Source organism: Elephantulus edwardii, unplaced genomic scaffold (assembly GCF_000299155.1).
Source record: "Elephantulus edwardii isolate Elephantulus edwardi_28Jun2011 unplaced genomic scaffold, EleEdw1.0 scaffold00020, whole genome shotgun sequence".
NCBI lineage: Eukaryota > Metazoa > Chordata > Mammalia > Macroscelidea > Macroscelididae > Elephantulus > Elephantulus edwardii.
Window position 1 is genome coordinate 1,336,875 of NW_006399770.1, and position 21,672 is coordinate 1,358,546.

Genomic DNA, 21,672 nt, shown 5'->3' on the forward strand with positions numbered 1-21,672 from the left:
AGAAGGGTGCAACAATGAATGAATGGAATCCTAAAATCTCTGTAGATGTTCATTGAAATGAAAAATAAACAACCTAAATTTAAAAAAAAAAGAAAGAAATCCTTCCCTAAGCATTTAATTCTGCACAGCACCTCCCTCCTCTACCCCTCCTGCCTCTCACCAAAACAGAAATAGAAACCCAACCTCAAGACCTTGACATTTTTATTGTGGACATTTCAAATGAATGGCTTGGAGTGGTTTTTGTGTGATTTTGAATCATTCATGCTTCAATTACTCATGTTAATTTTCACATGGAAATAGTTCTTTGTCACCCAACTAGTTCAGATTTTCCAAGGAGAAGGAAAAGAGATATTTCAAGAAAATGATGAATAGGATCCTTATTCTGTTGCTGGTCCCTGATGCCATTGCTGAAGGCTGACTACCTTATACATAAGATACCTCAATTTCCTTGGATGTGTTAATGGGAAAAGGGGAGTCTAGAGTCTTGGAAGTGTTTCTGGGAGCCAGTGGTTGACACACTCAGATATTAACCAAAAGGTTAGAAGTTCAAGTCCACTCGGAGTGCCTTGGAAAGGAGGTAAAAAAAATAATATCATAGATGATTTCTATGGAGCCCAGCTCTCCTCTGACAAACATTAACTTGCTGCATGTCACAATCAATTCCGTTGACAGCTGCCTGGATGTTGGTTGTTAGCATCTTGGTTGCACTATCTGTAGGAAGATTTGAACCTGCAGCCAATATGTGCATTGTTGTTGTTAAGTGCCGTCGAGTCGTAGGTGACTCATAGCGACCCTATGAACGAAAGTCCTGGATACCTGTATAACTTTCATCCTTTCTCCAGGTTCATAGGATTTCCGGAGACAAGCTGTTTTGGAAGTGGATGCCACTCCTGCTTCGCTTCCAAGTGGTTTTAATTGGGAAGCTAGAAGACTATTTGACCAAAAACAAAAAAACAGGCCTGAGGGCCACAGATACTTATTTAATTGGGACAATGGTTTTTGATATGTGGTTAGTCCGTGCATTCCTAGGACTCTGTCAGGGAATCTGGAGGATATAACCTGTTTTCATCATGATATTAAGATGCTGTTTAGCCTTTTAAAAGTCATGGTGACATTTGCACTGGTGGGGCTGAAACAGGGGTGGGTAAAACAGCCGCTGCCTCCGTGCAGCCAGGCAAGGCCAGCATCTCGTGTCACTGTACCCTTTACGACCAGGCCTGCACACTGACTAAAAACAGTATAAAATTGTTTCTTCTATAAACAGTAAAAAGTGTCCATTTTATTAAACCTCAACCTTTGTAAATAGCTTGTGAAATGAGAAATAGGTACGTAATCCTTCTGCTGCATTCTCAAATAAGGTGGGCGTCAGGGAGGCAAAGCTTTTTTGTGTTTTGTTTGCATCATCCGGTGAACTAGCCACTGCCTTCATAACAGATCCTTTTTGCTTGAACAAACAACTGGCAAACTATGGTTAACCAACCTTGGTCTTCAGCAGATATTTTCTTACTTTCTTTTTTTTTTTTTAATAAAAGCCTATCCCTTCAAGGATCCTTGTCCACCGCAGGTGTGATGGTGCCCTGGGTAGAGGGTCGTGTTGCCTTGGCCTTGGCCTTGGCCTTGCTGCTGTCACACTCCTCTGTCTCCCACCCTATCCCCTCAGTCAGGCAAGAAGGCGAGCCTGCTGTGTGGGTGTTTAGTGTTCCATCCAGAGGTGACAGCTACCTCCTCTGCTCACTGGGAGCAAACAAACAACCCTCTGCCTCTCGGTGGCCTCCTTCTTTTGGTAAATACATCAGGATTCCCCTTCAGTCCCCAGAGCCATACTGTCTTTCTCAAATGGTTGCTTTTCCTTCTGAGGATGTGTTGATTCTTTGAAATGTAAATCTCTGACACCTTTCTCTCTTCATGTCCTCTGTTGGGGTGAGGGCGGGGCTCATGATACCCTTCTAAGCAGTGATTTGCTCTCTCTTCACACCCCCTTTCTTTCTGCCCTTGCCTTAGTGGATCTGTCCATCTTCTGTAGTAAGTCACCTCCTCAATGACTTTTACTGCTGTTTACTTTTCATTGACTAATCACTTCTAAAGGCGCTCTGGTGGCATAGTGCATAATGCATTGGACTGTTAACTGAAAGGATGACAGTTCAAATCCATCAGCTGTTCTGTGGGAGAAAGATGGGAAGTTTCCTCCCTTAGAGATTTCCAGCCTTGGAATCCTGATGAAAGGTTGCTAGAAATTAGAATTGACTTAACAATGATAGTAATTAATTCTAAAATTTGGTAGGTCTGAGAGGAGATGTTATTGTTGGTGACAGTGGTAATGGTTGCCACCCCATCGGTCCCTAGTTATGGCAACCCTAGGCATGCAGAGTAGAATTGCACCAGACAGTTTTCAAGGCTGTCACTTTTCAGAAGCAGATCAGCCTGCCTGTCTCCCCTGGCCCCAGGCACCTCTGAGCAGAGTTGAACCACCAACTTTTTTGACTAGAAGTTGAGTACTTAACTGCTTGTGCCACTCCTGTTGTCATTAGGTACCTTTGAGTCAAGTATGACTCATAATGACCTTAAGCCACTGGGGATCTCCTATCGCATATATGAGATGGAAGCCCAAAAACTCACTGGAGCACCAGGAAGATTAGAGTGAATTGCTCAGATTTACACCAGGAGGGAGTGGATACTCAAAGCTCATTGCCCCACTGAGTCAGAACTCACTCATACCTGACCTTCCAGTGGGTTTTCAGAGGCTGTAAATCACAGGGAGGAGATTTCCCATCTGTCTCCCTTGAAGCAGCAAGTGGATTTGAACCAGTGGTTTTTGAGTTGGCAGTGTAACTCTTTACCACTTGGCCACCAGATTTCCCTTGAGTGGGTACTAGAGCCAACAATAAACAGAGGAAGATGTAGCTTAGACATACAGCTGGGTGTAAGGCTCCATTCTAGGTGATCTTGGCTGCCATTCCACCATGTGTGACCACCCCACCCCTCATCCTGTTTCTTATGGTCTTATGGTCACAATAGGTTTGACCCTATCTTATACAGATGGAGAAGAGATTAACCCAGCCAATTTAGGAAAATGTTGCATGTTTGAAGATCCACTCCTGTCTCACCCATCTCTGCCCTTTTCAGAGCTCTTTGCTTTATATTTTGAGTCTAGTTTTCTGTGTTCAAGTGACCTTATAATTGTTGTTAATGCCGTTATGTGCTGTTGAGTTGCCTGAAATTCATTGTGACCCTGTGTACAGTAGCTCTGAAGCCTGCCCTGTCCTGAGCTAGTTATACTGACTCTGACACATCTACCCCCATTACCCAGTTATTGAATCAATCTGTCTCATCTGAGGTCTTCCTCTGCTGTGTCATCCTTCCACCCTTCCGAGCATGATGTCCTTCTTTGAGGACTGGTCCCTGTGGCCACATGCCCAAAGTATGAGAAATGGAGCTTCAAATCCTAGCCTCTGAGGAGAAACTTGGTTTCACCCTCTCCAGGATGACAGACCTATTTTTTTTCTTGGTGTTCCACAGTATGTTCAAGACTCTTCTTCTCCAGTACCACAACTCAAAGGCACCATAGAATTACCATATATAAATATCTTAATGTTCTGGGACCTGAATTTGATGAGGAAACACATGGAGGCTCCACTCTGAGGTCAAGGAGCCATCCTCCTGCTATCCCCGCATGCATCATGGCAGGAATCCGAGTCCATCCTGATTCCCCATCTCTCTGTGCTGTCTGCTTAGAGTGGAGTCACCAGGGAGCTAGAGGCTCCAGCTCAGTAATTGGAATGGATCAGGGTGAGATATGGCTGGACACAGTTTGTCAGTGTAAAGCATTGTTCTCACGTCTCTTATTTGTGTTTTCTTCTTGCAGGGATCAGCAGCTTATGGACCTGACTCTGGATTATGTGAAGGTAGGAAACCTGGATTCAGCATGTGGTCATGGACCTGTGTAATAAATCTCTCAGTACTAGCACAGCATTAATAATGCGACAGTCTGGCTTGGTTAGAGTGTCTGAAATAATCAAGAGGTAATTTGACTCTTGTAGGCTTTGGGTAACCTTTATGAGAGTTTACATCATTCTAGTCTGTGTCTAGAATCTTTCTTATCTAAAACCTAGGGATCAGTTGTGTTTTTCAGTTCAGAAAATTTTTTTGAAAGGTAATACAATACTCTGACAAAAGGACTGAGGATCAAGGCTCCATAATCAGACTAATTTTTTTTTTGCAGTGAAATGCTAAGCATATCCACACTTAGTGGGGTACATAAACTAATAATAACTTTATTCCAAGTCACTAAATGAAGTTGAATTCATTGTACCACAAACTGAGTTTAATAACAAGTAAAAAGTTTAAACAAAAAATGCATTTCCGTTTTTAGACCCTTGGGTGTTTGAATAGTACTTGAGGACTGCAGCCTCCCTGAGATTTTATGGGCAATTATTTCCTTTCCAGCAGCCACTCAAGCTTATCTGGAATGAAACCCAAACCCACTGTCATCAAGTCAATTACCACCCCAGTGACCTAGTAGAACACAGGAGAACTTCCCATTAGGTTTTGAAGGCTGTCCTCTTTGAAAACAGGCTACCACATGTGTTCTCCCAAGGAGCGGCTGGGACTCTTTTATCTGGGATGGTTGTTGTTTTTGTTGTTGTTGTTATTGTTATTGTTGTTGTTATGTGCCGTCTAGTCGCTTGCGACTCATAGCAACCCTATGCACAACAGCCTTCAACCCTGCTCTGCCCTGTGCCAATCACACACTGTCTCCAACACACCCATCCTGATTACCGCAGTCACTGAATCAATCCACCTCATAGAGGGCCTTCCCCTCCTGCTCTGTCCCTCCACCCTCCCAAGCATGATGTCCCTCTCCAAGGACCCGTCCCTCCTGGCAACATGTCCAAAGTATGTCAGACGAAGCCCCAGAGTCCTTGCCTCCAAGGAGCAGCCTGGTTTAACTCCCTCCAGGATGAATCTGTTTGTTTTCTTAGCAATCCATGGTACCCTCAAAACTCTTCTCCAGCACCACAGCTCAGTAGTAATATCGTAGTTTCCAATGATGTTGACATTCAGTGCTTTTTGACTCAGTATTTCAGTATTTCTAAATAGTATTTCCTCTCTGAGCAGAAAGGAATGCTTTTCACTTCTTCCTTCCATTCCTGTTTTTGAGTGTGTTTGTTTTATTTTATGTTCTTGAGAACTGTAACTAAGCAGAGAGAGACCTTAAGAGCTTGCCACACTTAAGTTGATGGATTTATGCCAGTATGTCCTATGACTTTCTGGAAGAAGTGAACATGAGTTAGGATTTAAGATGCTTGTCTCCTAGAGCCCACATCCCATCCTCCTTGTATTGCAAGATCAGCATCCTAGTTTCAGATTATTTAGACTTGGCTTCTTTCCCGTGTGCCACACCTTCCCCCTGGAGGTGAGCACACCATTTATAAAAGCTCTGTCCAGACTCTGCTGGTGGAAACTCTGATGATGGTTCGAGTCCAACAGTAACTCAGTGGGACAAAGATGGGAAGTCTTCTCCCATGTGATTTATAGCTTCCAAAAACTCACTGCAGGATCAGCTATTGGTTGGTTCTGACTAGACAGCAATGAGTTATTAATTTGACCAGATTCTGACAAGATCAGGAGGAGAGAGTACTCTGAGAACACCCCATCAAGCCCTTGGAAAGGAGTACCCTATGATGGAAAGGAGTACCCTATGAGTAAACAGTGTGTCTGCGGCATCTTACTGCTGCGGGAAGCAGAAGGAGCCCAGATATATAGAGGCGACCAGTAACACCAATAGCTTGTATTAATCAAAACAGTTTAACTTATAGCAGTCAATATTCATGAATGGGGTGCAGCGACTTAGGGAATTCTGAACTTGGCCTTTGGTTTGGATGGATGATGGTTGTTGTTAGGTGCCACGAAGCCAAGTATGACTCATAGTGACCCTATGACCAGCAGACCTGAACCGTGTCCTGTGCTGTGACACACTTGAGGCTGCTCTCTGACATCCTGCAGGCCCTGTGCCAATCCATCTCACTGAGGGTCTTTCTCACTTTTGCTGACTGTCTGCCTTTCCAAACATGATATCCCTTTCCAGGAATAGCCCCTCCTCCTAACATCATGCCCAAAATATATGAGACAAAGTTTTGTCACCCCTGCCTCGAAGGAGCACTCCAGCTGTACCTTCCACAGATATACCTGTTTGTTCTTTGACAGTCCATGGGTTATATCCAGTCCTCTCCTCCAACACCACAGCTCAAAGGCATTGATTGTTCTGTCATCCTTACTCATCGTCCAGCTTCCAGATGCATGGCAAGTGATTGAAAGTTCCTAACCACAGATTTTCCAATGCTGTGCATTTCCTGATCTCCTTATTTATGGCATGTATCAAGGATTTTGGGAATAGATCCAAATGAGAGGAAAGAATTGTCAATTTCAGTCTTTTCTCCATCTATCATGATGTTGCCTATTTCCCCAGTGGTGAGGATTTTTGTCTTCTTGATCTTGAGATGCAATCCATTTTGAAGGCTGTAGTTTTTTATCTTCTGCAGCAAGTGCTTCAAGGCCTTCTCATTTTATGGATGGGATTGTAGGAGGGTTTATTTGTACCTCAGGTCTATTTTTATTTGCCTCTAATGATACTAAAGATGCCCTGATGGTTCAGTGGTGAAGCATTCAGCTACTAACCAAAAGTGGTGATTCAAAACCGTTAGCTGCACCCCAGGAGAAAGATAAGACAGTATGTTACATAAAGATTATGGTCCTGGAAACCTTACAAGGGAGCAGTATATTTATTATCCTGCCACATTGCTTTAAGTTGAGATTGGCTCAGTGGCAATGAGTTTGGGTTGTTATGGGCACTAAAGATTTGAAAGCAGGTCCATAGGAGACCTTTGACATAAAGGTCCCAGCAGATGAAAGGGACAGTCTTCTTGAATCAATATGGGTCTGTTCTTCGGCTTATTCCCAGCTCACCGGCCAGGCTGAGGGGTCCTCTGGAGGGTGGTGAAGATAGCTTAGAGGAAGTGAGAAAGGTATATATGTGAGATGAATTGAAGTATGTTTTGACCCCCTGACTCTGAGTTAATTTCTCGCTACCATCCTTGTGTGCACTTAATGCCACCTGCACAGATTAAAAGAGATGGTGTCTAAAGTATGTTCTATCACGAGGGGTCTTCAGTAGATCGCTGCACAAAGAAGAATCAAGATGCCAGATAATTATAGATTCTATAGGACCCCGGGATGGGGAATATGCTAACCACTGAGGCAGAGGGGGCCAGCAGTCCTGACCCCGCTAGGAGCCCTCGTCCCAGTCACCCTTTCGGTGTCACTTTCTCTGGTGGTGGCTTTCACAGTCTCTACCTGGTTTCCAGAGAACCCAGACAGCAAGGAGAGGTACCTATGGAATTACCCACTGCATCCCTGGGTCCGAGGGAGCCAAGGGCCCGAGGCTGACCTGTACTAGAGGAAAGTGGGGGTAGTGTGTTGTGGAAGGAGGGAGCTGAGCAGAGAATGAATACAAAATTCCATTCAGCCCAGTTTGCATTCTACCCCTGTCCTACCACTCAGCGCAGTTTGCATTGCTGCGGATTAATATGGCGTGAAAGCGCACCGGCTTGTGGTTGCCTAGCTACCGGTAGCTCTTGTGTGCTGGGATAAAGGGGAACCGGGTGATGTCTGGGAAGTCCCAGGATGGTTGGTGTTTCTTTTAACTTGTGCAGTCCGCTTGCTTCCTGGTGGGGCCCTCCCCACAGTACAGAGGCTGATGTTTGGGTTGCCTGGGGATTTGGGAATTTCATTTGAAACTAAGTGGCCATTAGAGTGGGGAGTTATTTTCCTTTATCTCTCTCCTACTTTTTCCTTGTTTCCAGCTCTCTCCTTCTACCACGTATTTTTTTTTTTTTTTAAATCTACTGTAGGTCAAACCATGATCATCTTGAAGGCCTTCTATAATCATGAAGTGCTTTTATGTAATCACATTTAATGAGTTTTCTTTTTCCTTACCTGAAAGAAACCACTTCTTTCAGATGGGAAAGCACAAATTCCCAGGCATCCTGCCTTCTTCCTGTTTGGTGTGCCGTCATGACGTGTGTTAGTGGTATGCAGTTCTGGAAGTTTCCTTTGGGAACAGATCATACCTTACCCTAGATAAAATCAACATTTCATTTTTAAAAAAATTTATTTTCTTAATTTTAATGAACATTTACAGAGATTTTGGATTTCCATTCATTCATTGTTGCACACCTCCCTCCTAGTTCGCTCCTCTCTTTGAAAAGTAAAAGAAAAATTCCTTCATTGGTATACAGTCCCCTCGTTCCCCCCACCCCCCAGGGCACTCCACTATGCAACCTTAATTCTGGACTCTTGTGATAATCATAATACCCTGTCGTGTATCGCTTTTAAACTGTTCTCTCCTTCATCTGTTTCAATGCAGTATATATAATTTATCCAGTTTTTCTCAGTCTTACCCCAACCCTAATGTCAGTCCTATTCTACAGCAGTGGCATTATGCAGTATTTGTCTTTTTGTGACTGAGATATTTCACTCAGCATAATGTCCTCCAGGGTCACCCATTTTGAATAATATTGCATGAGTTCCTTGTTTTTCAATGCAGTGTAGTATTCCATTGTGTAATATACCACAACTTCTCTATCCATTCATTTGTTGGTGGGCACTTAGGTTGTTTCCAACTCTTTGCTATTGTGAACAAAGCCGCGATAAACATGGGTGTGCATATATCTGCTTGGATGTCATTTATGGTTTCTTTAAGGTATATTCCCAGTAGTGGAATTGCTGGGTCAAATGGTATCTCTGTTTGCAACTTTTTGAGAAAGCGCCACACTGCTTTCCACATACACTTCCACCAACAGTGAATATGGGTTCCAGTTTCTCCACAACTTTGCCAGCATTTGTTGCTTGCTGTTCTGTTAAATTTTGCTAGTCTTACTGGGGTGAGATGATATCTCATAATAGTTTTTATTTTCATCTCTCTTAGAGCTAGGGATTTTGAACATTTCTTCATGTGCTTGTTGGCCATCTGAATGTCTTCTTTGGTGAAGTGTCTGTTCATATCCTGTGCCCATTTTTCAATTGGATTATTTACCTTTATCTTGTGGTGCAGCATTTCATTTTTAATAGGAGAATATAGCTTTTTGAGGCAGAGGCCCTAGGCAAACTAGTGAAATAGAGTTATGTTCTGGGCTGTTCTATCTGCTTAGGCTGACATTTGGTTTTGCCTTGTTTCTGACTCTGTTACGTTGTTGTTGTTGTTATGTTCCGTCAAATTACCTGTGACTCATAGCTACCATATGCACTATAGCTCTGAATTTTGCCCTTTCCTGAGCCAGTCTCACTGTCCCCAGCACACTAACCCCAGTCACTGTGTCAATCCATCTCTTCCTGGGTCTTCCTTTCTGGCGCTGACCCTCCATCATTCCAGGCACGATGTCTTTCTCCAAGGACTGGTCTGTCCTGGCAATATGCCCAAAGTACGTGAGACAGAGTTTCAGAATCCTTGCCTCCAGTGAACAACTTGGTTTCACCCTCTCCTGGACAAACCAGTTTTTTCTCTTGGCCGTCAATGGAATGTTCAACACTTTTCTCCAGCACCACAACTCAAGGATAGCAATTCTTCTGTCATCCTTAGTCATTGTCCACATCTCTGATGCATAACAAGTAATTTAAAAGATCATGGCCTTGATCAGGCACACCTTGGTCTCCAAACTGACATTGTTGCTCATTAGCACACTGGAGAGGTCCCTGACAGTAGATTTTCCAGTGCAATTCGTCTTTTGACTTCCTGACTGCTGGTGCCAAGAATATTGGTTGTGGAGACAAGCAAACTGAAATTGTAACAATCTCAATCTCCTCTCCATCTATCATAGTACTGTCAGTTGGTCCAGTGCTGAGAATCTTTGTTTTCTTTTCTTTTTTTTTTCGTTTTTTTTTATTGTGGGAAATTTTTGTATTTAGAGTTAGTCAGCTGGACTCAGTTTAGATGATCCCAGTTTTGTCGGCGACATACAAAGCATCATAGTCAGGAGCAAGTTGAACATAGGCCTTCTTCTCTCCATTAGGCCTAATCAAGGTGTTGACATTGACCACATCAATGTCATAGAGCTTCTTTTTAGTTTGTTTGATTTGGTGCTTGTTAACCTTGACATCCACAGTGAACACAAGTGTGTTGTTACCTTCTATCTGCTTCATGGCTGACTCAGTGATCAGGAAAAGTTTGATGATGGCATAGTGGTCAAGCTTGTTTCTCCTGGGGGGGCTGTTCTTCCAGGATACGGAGGCTGCCTTCAGAGTCTCAGCGTTTTAGGCTGCCGGAAGGTAGGTGAAGTGCGGATATTCTGGTTTTTTGTGTTTGGTTTTTTTGTTTTGTTTTGTTTTTCTTTTTTGTGGCTTGTGGACGCCCTTTAGGACATCCTTTTTGGCCTCTTAATTCCTTTGCTATGGTTTTGGTTTTGGGAGGGACAGGGCTTCCTTTTTCACTTTCAGTGCCATCTTTGTAGAAGGATGAGAATCTTTGTTTTCTTGATATTGCACTTCAATCCATATTGAAGACTGCAGTCCTTGACCTTCAGCAGTAAATGCTTCAGGTCCTCCTCAGTTTCTGCAAGCAAGGTGGTGTCATCTCCATACCTTTTCAATCTATGTGGGTCAGATCATCCCAGAGGCTGGGCTCTATGAGGAAGAAGGTACCATCAGAATTGGAGGAAGAAACCTCAGTAACCTCATTATAATGTATTTATATTTCACATCAGTTTCTCAGAATTATGTTAGGTAACTGATTAGAAAGCTTGGTGGATAAGTGCACTAAAATTGAATAACTTGTCATAATTCTGTGTGTTAATAGAGTGGTCTGGTGGTACAGTGATTAAGCTCTCAGCAGCTAACCAGCCGGTCTGCAGAACCAAAGGTTGGTGACTTAGCCCCACCTCTGTGAGTCCACAGGAGAAAGACCTGGGGGTCTGATTTGTGAAAATGATAGCCTAGGTAACCCCGTGGCACTCTTCTGCTCTGTCATTTATGAATTAGAATCAATGTGGTGACAAACCATAGCAACAGTACACTACACATTCCAACATGGAACTCTAAAATTACACAACCCATCAGAGTCGCAGGGAAGGGATCGGTACCCAGTCCACATTCTGGTTCTGATAAGCTGTGTGACCTTGTGCTCATCTAGGTTCCATCTTCCCCCAAACTAGGCTACCAGGAAATGGATTAATGTTCTAATTTAGTGTATGTAAACAACTCTGTGCACTGAAAGAGCTCTTGATTATTCTTTCACTCTTGATCATGTTGTTGTTGCTATGTACCGTTGAGTCGGAACCAAAACAAAGCTGACTCTCCGGTGGGTTTTCAGAAGCAGTTAGTCACACGAGAGGAGATTGTCCATCCTTCTCCCACAGAGCAGCTGGTGGATTCAAACCACTTGCCTTCGGGATTGCAGCGCAGCTTCTTGCCACTAGACCATTGTGAGATGACCATACTTATTGGAATCAAGGTGGCATTTCAGGTTGTGAGGGATAGTCCTTAAGGAGTTGGCTGCAAAGCCAAAGGCAGTGCCTCTCTGACAATTCAAAGGTGGTAAACTCCTCCTGTGATATATAGTCTCTGAAAACCCTCTGGCGGGTCAGCTGTGAGTCACTTCCCACTCCACAGAGTTGGGGGAAAAATCTTCCACAAGCACTTGACAAATACCCATCACGTGCCTCTTCTAGTCCATCAAAACATTGGAGATGGGTTGCCAACATTCCTATGTTTGTTATTGTGATTCATACGCTTTCACTTTTCAGATCCCTCCTTGAGCCTATGAAACCTACTTTTAGTTTCATTCTTTATCCTTCTTTTCATTTCCCCCGGACCTGCTTCTTTAAGCTTTCAGGAGTGTCCTACCCTTGTGCCACCTTCTCTAGTTTATAAATTTGTATTATTATTTCCTATCTCCTTCCTTTTGATGCCTATCCTCCTTTGAGACTAAAGACCATCATTCTTTGCAGCTCTTCACACAAAAGCCCCTACAATCATTTCTCTTTTCCAGAAGAGATTTAAAAGTGGGTTTTGTTTTGTTTTGTTTTGTTTTGTTTTTTAAGGGGAGGATGTGATTGACAAGGGAAATGCTGGGTGACTTTCATTTAGAGGAAGGGTTTATTACAGATTTCTCACTTTGAAATAAATTGTCCTAAAGAAAGATAAACTGGAAAGAATAGAGAAGTAGAAAATAAAATCAAGGACGTCAGGATTTGTTTTATATTTTTCAAGTCAGTGAGAGCAGGCAGGCACATTTTCATGGCTTGCTGGTAAACAGTGCTGTGCCCACCCCCTGCACAAAGGCCTGCTCTCCAGGCAACCCTGGTAAGGAAGTGGCAGGACAAAATGCAGCCCTTTGTTCCTGGCCAGCTTCCTAGCTACCCAATATCCTCTTTCTTTTGTAGTCAGTATTTGGTGGATTCTTGCTAGTACTTCTTGTAAGGAATTTTCAGTTCTTGAGCCCAGTGACAGCAGAACCCTCAACTCTTCCTTCTCCCTGGGTGTTGATAAAAACTCTAAGCCAAGAGAGACTAGAAAGTGGTCTTTTTATTGGGTTGTCATCAAGGTTGTGTGAAGGCATAGCCCACGCCCCCCCCGTTTTCTTGGCTGTAACCAGTAGGTCTTTCTCTCAGAGAGCAGTTGTGTGGATTCAAACCTCCAAACGTGACTGACAGCTGAGCATTTAACCAATACTCTTTCTAGAGGGTCTCATGTGGGTCTTTTCCAGACTGTCCAAGTCTCAGATCTCTCCAAGACCGCTTCCTGCCATTGGCTGTGGATGCATTAGGTCACCCTGCAGATTAAAGGCGGAGTAATTATGCGAATTCCAGCGCCAAGAATAAGTGACCTGGAGAGGGGGGTGGCCCTTGGTGGAGAAGGGGCGCTGTGACTTCATCTCCCGCTTTGTGCTCAAGATGGCTGCAGCCATGGTCACAGCTAAATAGCTGCCTTTGAAGAAAGTCTTTTCTTCCAGCAGGGAAAACAGGCCAGTCTGCTCCGAATTAGCCAGCTAGCAAAGTCATGAAAGGGACTTACAAAAACAATGGCACGTTGTACATTCCGTGAGATTTTAACAAGTTATATGAACCAAATAATGGCCTATTTGGCTGGCTCTGCAGGTTTTTGCCTGAGTGTGCACATCCACAGAGCCCGCACCGTCCCCCGTGGGACCGGGATCAGAGGCCAGCAGTGGGGGTGGGAACCGCCTGGCCCGCTCTGGGGCTCGTGGTCAGAGGAATGAACTCAGCCCCAGAAATAGCCTCTGCAATTATTCTTGGGAGGTTTAATGTGACTACGGTTAAAAACACGGCTGAAGGCGGGTGGGAACACAGCAGATCAGAGATGGAAAGGCAGTCATTCCGTGGATTCTTAGCCTTGAGGTCTGTGAAAATATGACTACTTATAAAAATTAAAATCTTCTCATAAATGCTTATGTCCATACAGAAAGCTGTATGAATGTGAATGTTTATGATGCCTTATGAGCTCTGCTGGCCTCGTTCAGAGGAAGTTGCACTGTTGAACCAAAGGCCATGTATCTCTGGCGGTTCAAATCCACCAGCAGCTTCACGAAGTAAAATGAGCAATCTCATCCCATATGTTTTATAGCCTCAAAAACCCACTTGAGGGTCAGCTATGACTTGGTTCTGAGTGATTGATGATTAAAAAAAAAGTTACTCTTAGTTTTGGAAGAACTGGAAATGATCAAATCCTTTTCAACGGGTGAATGAAAGTCAAGCATAGTGTACAGGTAGGAATACAGCTCTGCAATAAAAAGGAACAGACCTGTTGATACTTACATGGCTGACTCAGAGGCAGTGTGCTGAGTGAAGAGAGGTCTTTGGAGACTGTAAAAGGCTAGAGCTCTATTGGCATTCTAGAAAAGGCAAAACAGATAATGGCTATAAAGGGGTTAGGAGAAGGGTTGGTTGCAAAGGATCACAAAGAAACTTTAAGGGATGGTGAAATCTTCTAAACTTTGATTTTGATAATGATTGTCCACTGGGTGGCATTTGTCAGTGTTTAGAACTCTACCCTTAAAAAGACACATCTTAGTGTATGCACATTATACCTTATAAACCTGAGTCTAGGTAGTAAACGAAACCACCAGCCTGTTTTAGCCTCAGATGTTGTCTCCTTAGTCGAAGCTGATGGGGATTTTGAGGTGTGCCACTGTCGGTGAGACCAGACTTCTGATTAGTCAGAGTACTGAGTTATCACTGGGTTTTTGTTGGTTGGCCTTGTTGGAGTTTTTTATTTTATTAACCCATCCATCAAATAGTTTTAAGTGTATGCTGTATCAGGAATTGTTCATTGAGCTCAAGTAGGAGGGAAGTGTTTAAGAAGAGCCTGGCAGCCTGACCTGAGACAGTGCAGTGGGAATGGAAAGTTGGGCAGGTGTTGGGGGCTTTTAGAAACAGAATTAAGAGCCAATTTATTAGGCAAGTTGACAGATGCTGGCAGGGTGTAAATGGAGGAAGTGAGGGGGTGGAAGTGGGGACAGTTCCAGAGTTCACACTAGTGCCCCTGACATTGTGCCAGATGCCAGTAAAGATTTTAGAGAAAAGGAGATTTCCCATTAGAAATCTTGTTATCACAGTAACTAAGTTAATCCATAAGCATGTGGGGATGTATTTAGATCAGAAGTTCAGCAAAGCACAGCCCTAGATCAAAACTAAGCCACAAACTAAAAAGGTGTCTTTAATATATAAATGTCTTCTATGTTAAAGCAGAGTAGCATTCCATGACACACAAAAATTACGTGAAATTCTCATTTCAGCGTTCATAAATAAAATATGAGCGGCAGACAGCAGACACCCATCATCTGCATATCATCCATGACTGGCCCGCTGCCTACAATGGTTAAGGTGAATGGTGTGACAGTCGGCCACGTCTAAACCAATTTCCTTTCTACTTCTTTTCAGAAGAGATTTGCTGACCTCCCTTCTAGACCTGAGGAGTCTAGGCAGCACTAGTGATTTCAGATCTGTTACTAACCCAAAGGTTGGGAGTTCAAACTCACCCAGTAACACTGCAGAAGAACTACCTGGGGGGGCTGCATCTGTGACAGTCACAGCCAAGAAGAACCTTTGGAGTAGTTCTGTACTATAATTCATGGGCGCATCATGAGTCGAGGGCTGGTTCAGTGGCAGCTAACAACTTCTAGACCAGCTTTGTACCTGTGTTGCCTCCCCAATGTTGTATAGTAGGTTGCCACCCCCTGAAAAAAAATAATCTGTCTTTCCTTACTGACACATCCATGATGAATGTTGTCACCAATATCACCTTTCTCTCACCTGATGACACAGCACCAAGTCCTTGTGCAAGTGTCTTGATCTTGTACAACCATAGAGATGATGTTGAAACACTGTACAATTTGGAAGCACCTCAGCATCTTGTGGTGGTAGCATCTTGAAGAGTTAGCACGGTGCCTGGTACATGGTTAGCCCTTAATAAATGCTAATTTTAATACTGTTACCCTAGCTGTCTAAGTGATTGCCTGATTCGTCTTCACTCGATCCCACTGTCCCAGAGAGACCTCTGCAGACGTCCCTTCTAACAGCAGCCTCCCCACTGTATTCATCCTCATTAATTTTCTCTTTACTTAAAAAAAAAAGTAATAAATTTCCATATTGGAATGCTAGTTCTGAGGGCAAGGATCTTTTATTGCTCATTGCTGTTATCAGATATACTTGTTAATTATTTTGCATATAGACCATATACAACCAGATGCTACTAATGATCACTTGTCATCAAGTCAGCTCCAACTTCTGACAGCCCCGGGTGTATCAGAGTAGGTTTTAGTGGCTGATTTTTTTTCAGAGGGAAATTGCCAGGTCTGTCTTTTGTGGCATCTCTGGGTGGACTCAACCCTCAGCAGCCAAGTATGTTAAGTTTGTACCATTCAGGGGCTCTTGTCAGATGCTAAGTATATTGAAATAGAGGGAAAGGAGAATGAGGTGGTTACAAAAAGCCTTATGTTTGGGGTGAAAAAAAATCCAGAATTCCTGTTTCTTATAAGAAGGTCCCCACACCAAATCTCAATCTACCTTCTCAGACCAGGGAGAAAACTATGGGCTTGTTGTTTGTTCTTGCCTTAAATGTATATTTAGGTGGACGTGTACATTGTTCTTTTGTTTTTTAAGTGTAATTTTGGCAGCCTCTGTATTTCAGATCTATCTACATCTAAAGAGATCTTGTAGATCAGTACTGGGGTCTAAATTCAGCACCAAATAGTAGGCAGAGATTTCCAGTGTTGGAATTGTTTGCTGTTAAGGTCTGCCCTCTGGTGTTCATCACCTGTCACTACAAGGCTGCATTTGGCGACGATTAATTGTAGTTGGTTTGTGTTGTCTATCATCAAGAACCAACCCATCATAGCTGACCCTCCAAAGGGTTTTCAGGTGTATTAAGTCGCAGGAGAGGAGACTGTCCAGATTTCTGCCTTGGAGCACTTGGTAAATTTGAACCACGTGTTTTTGGGTTGCCTGCGCAATTCCCTACCCCTACCAGAGCCCCCTTTGTAATAGTCCACGGCATTGTATTAACAGCTTCTGAAAGAAAGGCTGTGTTTACAGAATATGAAAAGGCAAATGCTTTTTATTGTCTTTATTGAAGGCAATAAGTTATATTAAAGAAATTATTTTAATGTTAGATTGATTTGTCTGGTGTTTAGAGCTAAAACACTGTGAAACAGGATGTAGGTTTTAAGGTGGAGGGTTTAGCATTTGGTCTGAAATTTTCACTGCGTGTTTGAGGCATTCCTTTGGAAAAAATAATACTTGAATTGTGATTTGACAGCTGGAAAAGAAAATGATAACTTAGTAGGAAAAACCAGTTACAGGCAAGTCAGCTCTGACTCTGGGGGACCCTTGTGTGTGCCATGTGCTTTTCAGGGATGATTCTTCTGGAAGGAGCTGGCCAGACCTTTCTTCAGAGGCCCTGATGAGTGAATTTGAACCTCCACCCTTTTGGTTAGCAGCCAAGCCTGTTTACTGCTCTCATCTCCCAGGGAGTCCTGCTTGATAGGAAGGATGCTAGTATTAAGCGAGACAGAAGACTGCTAGCAGTGTGATAGGGACTGATGAGGGAGAGTGTGTGCTCGGCTGACTTCTGCAAGGCAGCAGTGGGGAGTCTTACAGAGAAGCACCAGATGGCAGCTGCTATCCAGGGAAGGTGGCCAAGGATGACTTCACTAAGAGGTGACTTGTGCGTGAAGGGATAAGCCATGTGTAACATCTTGGGGAAGGAGAAGCAACAAAGACAATGGCAGGGAACCCATAGCAGAGTGGATTTGAGTGAGGGTGTTAGACTCTGATGTGAGAGAGGAACAAGGTGGGGGAGATTGCACAGAATCTTGTATTCTGCCAGACTTAGAATGATAACTTTATTGAAAGAGTAGGAGAGCCGTCTCAGCATCACTTTGGCCACCATGTTTCTGACAGACTGCAGGAAGGGAAGGAGAGAAGCAGGGAGACCAGCGAGGATGTCATGGTGATGGTCCAGGTGAAAGATGGTGGTGGTTTGAACCTGGGGATGGCAGCAGAGATGGTGAAGGAGGATTCCTGTACAAATAACGTGAAGGCAGTGTAATCAGAAATTCCTGATGGATTGGATCTGGGTTAAGAAAGACACCGGAGGACTCAAAAACAATGCTGAAAGAATGGAGTTGCTGTCAATGAAGGGAGCATGCTATGAATTTGTGCAAGAATGTAAAATAGATACTGAGAAGCAGAAAGCCTGGCTGTTAGATTCTAGGACAGAATAGAACTATGGTCATTAAAAGTTTGATTCCTTTTCCTTCTTACATTTCTACCATCCTCAAATTTTCTCCAAGAAATATTACTCTAGAAACCTAGTTGTTTATAAAGAATTTACCAGTCAAGCCAGCCTCAGCTCCTCATGGCCCCATGGCCCCATGCCTGTCAGAATGCCACTGTTCTACATGAGGTTTTCACAGAAGTCGATCACCAGGCCTTTCTTCAAAGACATCTCTGAGTGGACTTGAACCTCTGATCTTTCAGACAGTCACTGAGTGTGTTAACCATTTGTACAACCTACTAACTCCATAAAAGTAAAAACAACTCCCCTTCCCCCACCCCCCAATACCTTAGTCTACTCCCTAGATCTGATGCTGGAAACTGGTGGCTCTAGAAAAATCATACACAATAAATAGCCTAGCAATATTAGTTGACCCTGAAATATTTCAGGAAGTACCATATGAACAAAAGCCAGTGATATTCAAGGAAGTAGTTAAAATTGCACTTAAGGCATTGTTGTTGTTGTTGTTGCTGTTATGTGCCGTCGAGTCGCCTGCGACTCATAGCGACCCTATGTACAACAGCCCTAAACTCCGCTCTGTCCTGTGCCAATCGCACTGTCTCTGACACTCCCATCCCAATTATCCCAGTCACTGAATCAATCCACCTCATAGAGGGCCTTCCCCTCCTGCGCCGTCCCTCCACCCTCCCAAGCATGATGTCCCTCTCCAAGGACCGGTCTCTCCTCACTACATGTCCGAACTTACTTAAGGCATTAGAAAAGGAAAAAAAAGTACCAGGAATTGATGGAACGCCAGTTGACACATCTCAGCTAACAGATGTAACCCTGGATGTGTTTGTCAGCTTATGCCAGGAAATTTGGCCAGCTGATTGGAAAAGATCCATATTTGTCCCCATTCCCAAGAAAAGTAATCCAACAGAATGGGGACATGATAGAACAATATCATTCATATCTTATGCAAGCAAAATAGTGTTGAAGATCATTCAAATATGGCTATAACAGTACATAGACAGGGAACTACCAGAAGTTCAAGCTGGCTTCAGAAGAGACTGCAGCACCAGGGATATTGTTGCTGATGTTAGATGGATTCTGGCTGAAAGCAGAGAATACAAGAAGAATGTCTATTTATGTCTTATTTGTGAGACAAAGGCATTTGACTGTGTAGATTACATATTATGGCTGACATTGAGGAGGAATAGGAATTCCAACATTTAATTGTGCTAGTACGAAGTCTATACCTAGGCCAAGAAGCTGTTGTCCAGACACCAAGGAAACGCCACATGGTTTAAAATCAGGAAGAGTGGGCATCAGGTTATATCTTTTCCCCTTACCTATTCAATATGTATTCTGAGCAAATAATACATGAGGCTAGACTCCAGGAAAAAGAGTGTGGCATCGGGATTGGATGAAGAATCATCAACAACCTATGTTATGCAGCTAACACAACTTGGCTTGCTGAAAGTGAAGTGAGTATGAAATGTTTGCTGCGGAAGATCAAGGACTACAACCTTAAGTATGGATTACATCTAAACATCAAGAAAATGAAGGTCTCACTACAGGACCAAAAGTCAAAATTATGATAGATGGAGAAAAGATTAAATATGCCAATGATTTCATCTTGCTTGGATCAACAATCAACACCCTTGGTATGAGCAGTCAGAAAATCAGGAAAGGTACGTCCACTGTCAGGGACATCTCCAAAATGCTAAAGAGAAGTGATGTCAATTTGAAGACTAAGGTGCTCCTGATTTAGGCAGTGGTCTTCTCAATCATGCATTCAAGATCTGTACAGTGAATAAAGATGACAGACAAATTGATGCCTTTGACTTGTGGTGCTGGAGAAGAGTACTGACTATTCTATGCACTGCCAAAAGAACAAAAAGATATGTCCTGGAGAAGGTGCAGCCAGAGTGCTTTTTAGAAGCACGGATAACCAAACTTCATCTTTCATACTTTGTACATGTAGCTAGGTGAGGCTACTACTTGGAAAGGGACGACATGCTTGGACAGTTGGGAGTGTCAGTGAAGGAGAAGACCTCCAATGAAATAGATTGCCATGGCGACTTCAGCAATGGGCTCAAGTGTGTTTGAGATGATGAGGATGGCACAGGATAGGGCAGAGTTCAGGTCAATTGTTAATAGAGTCGTGATGAATGATATTTGATGGCATCTAACAATATATCAAAGCAGAAGTTCTCTCCTTCTTTGACCTCAGGACCTTTTTTGTTTTTGTTGTTACGTGCCTATGTACAACAGCCCTAAACCATGCTATATCCTGTGCCAATCTTATTGACACACCTACTGCCGTTACCCCAGTCACTGAATCAATCCATCTCATCTAGGGTCTTCCTTTCTTGCGCTTCCTCTCCACCCTCCCAAGCATGACGTCCCTCTCCAAGGAACATGTCCAAAGTATGTCATGTCCTTGCAACATGTCCAAAGTATGTCAGATGAAGCTTCAGAATCCTTGCCTCCAAGGAGCCGCTTGATCTTACCTTCTCTAGGATGAACCTGTTTGTTCTACTAGCAGTCCATGGTATATTCAATATTCTTCTCCAGCACCACAGCTCAAAGGCATCAATTCTTCTATCATCCCTAGTCATTGTCCAGCTTTCTGATGCATAGCAAGCAATTGCAAAAACTATGGCCTCTATCAGGTGCACCTTAGTTTCCAGACTGACATTGTTGCTCTTCAGTACTTTGGAGGGGTCTGACAACAGACTTTCCCAGTGCAATTTGTCTTTTAATTTCCTGGCTGCTGATACCAAAAGTGTTGATTGTGAAATCAAGCAAGCTGAAATTGTTAACAGTCTCAATCTCTTATCAGGATGCTGTCATTTGGCCCAGTAGTGAGAGAATCTTTATTTTCTTGATGTTGAGTTTCAATCCATATTTAAGGCTGCAGTCCTTGACCTTCTGCAGCAAATGCGTTGGGTCCTCCTCAGTTTCAGCAAGCAGGGTTGTGTCAGCTGCATAACACAGATTGTTGATAAGTCTACCTTCAGTCCTGATGCAACATTTCTCCTCACAGAGCTCAGCCTCCTGGATGATCTGTTATGCATATAAATTGAAAAAGTATGGAGATAGGATACATCCCTGGTATACACCTTTCCCAGTTTTGAACCATGCAGTATTTCCTTGCTCTGTTCTGACGACTGCCTTCGGGTCCAAGTATAGGTTTAGCATAAGATGCTCAAGTGTTCTGGGATTCTCATTCTTCTCAGAGTTAGCCACAGTTTATTATGATCTACACAGATGCCTTTGCATAGTCAGTGAAACACACATAGACATTCCTCTGGTACTCTGCTTTCAGCCAAGACCTACCTAACAGTAGCTATAATATCTCTAGTACCATGGCCTCTTCTAAACCCAGCCTGCACTTCCTGAGAGTTCTCTGTTGATGTGCTCTTCCAGTCAATTTTGGAAATTTTCAGCAGAACTTTTACACTTCTAAAAAAATCAATGAGAAGCCCAAAGAGCTGTTGTTATTGAGATTATAGTTAATTGATATTTGCTGTGTTGGAAATTAAAATGGGGGAAATTAATGTCTATTTCATTCACTTTGAAAATAACATAAACACTTTATATGCAAATAGAAATATATTTATAAAAATAATCATTTTCCAGTGCAAAACAAAATTTGGTGGAAAAAATAATGTTTTACATTTTTGCAGATAGCTTTAGTGTCTGGTTTAATAGAAGGCAGCTGCATTCTCTTATCTGCTTCTGCTTTCAATCTGTGGTGTTATTTTGGTTGATGTCTGAAGAAAATTTGGCCTCACACAGATATCTAGTTCACAAAGGGAAGAGTATATCCATCGTCTTTTCAGATAATTTTAGTTCTAGACACTAAAAACTCTAAAAATA

General features: G+C 43.0%; 1 protein-coding gene across 1 annotated transcript in view; it reads left to right on the forward strand.

Annotated features, from left to right (window-relative positions):
• Nucleotides 1–21,672, forward strand: part of BCAR3 (breast cancer anti-estrogen resistance 3) — a 155,806-nt gene that overhangs the window by 41,810 nt on the left and 92,324 nt on the right. Inside the window, exon 2 of the mRNA XM_006882408.1 lies at nt 3,863–3,902. Within this exon, the coding sequence (XP_006882470.1) occupies nt 3,863–3,902 (40 nt within the window). The remainder of the gene's footprint in view (nt 1–3,862; nt 3,903–21,672) is intronic.